General features: G+C 40.6%; 1 protein-coding gene across 1 annotated transcript; it reads right to left on the bottom strand.

Moving 5' to 3' along the window:
* Window positions 1–699: 699 nt before the first annotated feature.
* LOC107491376 (uncharacterized) lies at window positions 700–1,422 on the bottom strand. Its single transcript, XM_016112230.1, has one exon. It carries the CDS (start codon window positions 1,420–1,422, stop codon window positions 700–702), a length of 723 nt encoding a protein of 240 aa, XP_015967716.1.
* Between the last annotated feature and the right edge of the window lie 2,986 nt (window positions 1,423–4,408).

Below are 4,408 nucleotides of genomic sequence, written 5' to 3'. Positions count from 1 at the left end.
ACTTAGCCGTCCAAACAAACAGAACTTCCTTTCGTGTAAGGTAAGTCAGAGGTAAAGCTATCTGTGAAAATCCTTTAATGAACCTCCGGTAATATCCAGCAAGTCCGAGAAAACTTCGAACTTCTGTAACGGTCGTAGGTGGTTCCCATTGCACTACTGCTTCAATTTTTGAAGAATCCACTGCAATTCCTCCCTGTGATATAACATGTCCCAAGAATGCTACCTTCTCTGTCCAGAAATCACACTTGATAGTTTAGCATATAACTTCTGAGTCCTCAGTATATGCAATACAGTCCTTAGATGCTCTTCATGCTCTTTTTCTGTCTTCGAATAGATGATAATATTGTCTATGAAAACTACTACAAACTGATCAAGGTACGGACGGAAAATACGATTCATGTAATCCATGAAAATTGCAGGAGCATTAGTTAGTCCAAATGACATAACTGTATACTCATAGTGACCATATCGAGTTCTAAATGCAGTCTTCAGTATATCTGACTCTTTCACTCAAATTTGGTGATAGCCCGATCGCAAATCAATCTTCGAGAACACAGTTGCACCTTTCAATTGATCCATCAAATCATCTATCCGAGGAAGTGGATACTTGTTCTTGATAGTGACTTTATTTAGCTGTCGGTAATCTACAGAAACTCTCATTACACCATCCTTCTTCTTTACTAGCAATACTGGAGCTCCCTAAGGTGATGCACTGGGACGAATAAATTTCTTTCCAAGTAGCTCATCCAACTGCTTCTTCGATTCTTCAAGTTCCAATGGTGACATCCGGTACGGTGCTATGGAAATCGGTCTGGTTCCAAGTACAAGTTCAATGCTGAATTCTATCTCTTGCCGAGGAGGAAACTCAGGTATGTCGTCTGGGAAAACATCAGGAAATTCCTTCACCACTTGAATTCGTTCTAAACTTAGTTCACTGTCATTTGAGCTAGCCGCTAACAGAACGTACCCCTCATAATCACTCCCGTCTAAGGTAACTCTTACGGAATTCAGATATAAAGTATGAGACAAAAATGGTTTAATATCTAAACTATCAGATGGAATAACAGCAATTCTCTCATAGCAATCAAGGAAAACATGATACTTAGATAACCAATCTAATCCTAAAATAATTTCTAAACCACATAGAGGCAAACAGATTAGATCATGTATAAAAGTTCTGTTCCTAATAGTGAATGGTACTAGCAGACATGCTAAACTGGTCAAAGCATTTTGGGATGCAGGTGTATGGACAATTAGATCAAAGTTCAACTCAGAGAAATCTAGTCCCAACTCACTAGCAACAGTTAAAGAAATAAAGGAATGCGATGCACCTGAGTCATATAGTACAATTAGAAATCTATCTTTAACATAACACTGACCTTGGATTAGGTCGTCTGATTGCATAGCATCATCAGCAGTCATGGCAAACACTCGGCCTTGTTGCTGGGTTTGCACTGGATTCCAAACAAACTTTCTTGGGTAGATCCCAACTGTGTGTCCAGATTCCTCACAAGTAAAACAAGCGTTCGTTCCTTACAGCATCCAAATCTAACACAGCCATGGCCATGGAGATCATAATAGCTATGAGGATAGCTGTGCCTCGCAACAATTCATCGTTCAGAGCTCAATTAAACTATGCCTATTCGCAGTCATTAATTTCCTATCCGCACTAAACAATCAACATTAAGGTGATCAGTCTTAATATTTCAAGTAAGGCACGAACATTTCCAAAATGAGCACTCATAGACATTCATGCCAAATGTACCTTGAAGATACCCTAACAGCATGAGACACACAAGCAGAGTATGCAATGAAGCATAGTCAGTCCACTCCCCAGGCTCTACTAGGAATGAACTGCTCTGTTACCAAATTGTAACGACCCAACTCCCAGTATGCCATGGTCATACAAGAAGCTAAGTGTTACTAACTTATCCTTCCTAATTATTAACTATTATTTAATATATGAGGCTGTTCCTTGTTAGAACGATGCCAATTTTTACGAGTAATTTTTTAATTTATTCGTTGCGGTGAAGAGATAAAATAAACAAGCATACATTGAGGGTAATAAAAGAAAGCATATGAAAATATAGAAATATAACAGATAATATACATCATGTACACTATAACAAAACATGTTGCGTTTACACAAGATCAAGTCAGTTTACATCCTCGTTATCCTACGTAGCTAATATATACACGACACTCCCAAGGCCTGGCCCAAACAAAAAGCCGCTAAACTGGCGCCCAGGCTAGCCTAACCACTATATAGCTCCTAGCTCTCAGGTGTACTAACACAAGTGAGAGACTAACTAACAGATAAGGTCAGACTAGAGTGTCATCAAAAGAATGCCCCTTCTGCTGTCAAACTATATCTACACGTGGCCGTTCGGAGAATCGCCGTGAGGCTCGTCCATCTCCTCATCCTACTCTATCTCTATCTCAGGATCCTCCTCCTCATCATCATCCGCAGCTACAGCTATACCCTCAGATCCACCAGAAACACTGCTGTCACTCTGTACAAAACCATTCGCGAGCACAGGTCCATTCGCGTATATAGGAGCTACCCCACCGTCTAGTAGTGCTAGCTCATCAGGCTATGGAAAGACAGGGATCGGCTCAGGGGAAAAGTTCCACTCTGGTGGTATCACAGGTACGTAGTAATGAGCGGATAATTTATACGCTTTTTGGCATTGTTTTTAGGTAGTTTTTAGTATGATCTAGCTACTTTTAGGGATGTTTTTATTAGTTTTTATGCAAAATTCACATTTCTAGACTTTACTATGAGTTTGTGTGTTTTTCTGTGATTTCAGGTATTTTCTGGTTGAAATTAAGGGACCTGAGCAAAAATCTGATAGGAGGCTGACAAAGGACTGCTAATGATGTTGGATTCTGACCTCCCTGCACTCGAGATGGATTTTTTGGAGCTACAGAACTCCAAATGGCGCGCTCTCAATTGCGTTGGAAAGTAGACATCTAGGGCTTTCCAGAAATATATAATAATTTATATTTTATTCGAGTTTAGATGATGCAACCTGGCGTTCAACGCTAGTTCCATGCTGTATTCTGGAGTAAAACGCCAGAAACACGTCACGAACCAGAGTTAAATGCCAAAAACACGTTACAACTTGGTGTTTAACCCCAAGAGAAGCCTCTGCATGTGAAAAGCTCAAGCTCAGCCCAAGCACATACCAAAGTGGGCCCCAGAAGTGGATTTCTGCATTTAGACTTATTTCTGTAAACCCTAGTAGCTAGTTTAGTATAAATAGAACTTTTTACTATTGTACTAAGCGTCTCTTTTGACCACATCTTTTGACCGGGGTTTTTTTCCCTATTTTTGAATTCACATGCTATTTGGGAAGGCTGGCCATTCGGCCATGCCTAGACCTTGTTCTTATGTAATTTCAATGGTGGAGTTTCTACACACCATAGATTAAGGTGTGGAGCTCTGCTGTACCTCGAGTATTAATGCAAAGTACTATTGTTCTTCTATTCAATTCACGCCTATTCTTATTCTAAGATATTTATTTATACTTAACCATGATGAATGTGATGATCTGTGACACTCATCTCCATTCTCAACCTATGAACGTGTGCCTGACAACCACCTCCGTTCTACATTAGATTGAATGAGTATCTCTTGGATTCCCAACCCATGACGCATGGTTGCCTCGCCTGACAACCGAGCTTCCCATTCCGTGAGATCAGAGTCTTCGTGGAATATGCTAGAATTATTGGCGGCCATTCCTAAGATTCGGAAAGTCAAAACCTTGTCTGTGGTATTCCGAGTAGGATCTGAGATGGGATGTCTGTGACGAGCTTCAAACTCGCGAGTGTTGGGCGTAGTGACAGACGCAAAAGGATCAATGGATCCTATTCCAACATGATCGAGAACCGACAGATGATTAGCCGTGCTGTGACAGAGCATTTGGACCATTTTCACTGAGAGGATGGGAAGTAGCCATTGACAACGGTGACGCCCTACATACAGCTTGCCATGTAAAGGGGTAAGAATGATTGGATGAAAGCAATAGGAAAGCAGAGATTCAGAAGGAACACAGTATCTTCATGCGCTTATCTGGAACTCCTACCAATGAATTACATAAGTATTTCTATCTCTATTTTATGCTTTATTTGTTTTTATATTCGAAAACCATTATAACCAATATAATCTGCCTGACTGAGATTTACAAGATAACCATAGCTTGCTTTAAGCCGACAATCTCCTTGGGATCGACCCTTACGTAAGGTATTACTTGGACGACCTAGTGCACTTGCTGGTTAGTTGTGCGGAGTTGTGACAAAGTGTGATTCACGTTTGAGAGCACCAAGTTGTTGGAGCCATTGTTGATGATCACAATTTCGTACACCAAGTTTTTGGTGCCGTTGTCGGGGATTGTTTGAGTTTGGA

This window comes from Arachis duranensis, chromosome 1 (genome assembly GCF_000817695.3).
Source record: "Arachis duranensis cultivar V14167 chromosome 1, aradu.V14167.gnm2.J7QH, whole genome shotgun sequence".
Taxonomy (NCBI): Eukaryota; Viridiplantae; Streptophyta; class Magnoliopsida; order Fabales; family Fabaceae; genus Arachis; species Arachis duranensis.
The sequence above is the reverse complement of the archived record's forward strand: the minus strand, read 5'-3'. Positions and strand labels throughout refer to the sequence as shown.

What these genes read in the sequence shown, in the direction of transcription:
- LOC107491376 (XM_016112230.1), bottom strand. Translation starts at nt 1,422, where the DNA reads ATGACTGCTGATGATGCTATGCAATCAGACGACCTAATCCAAGGTCAG.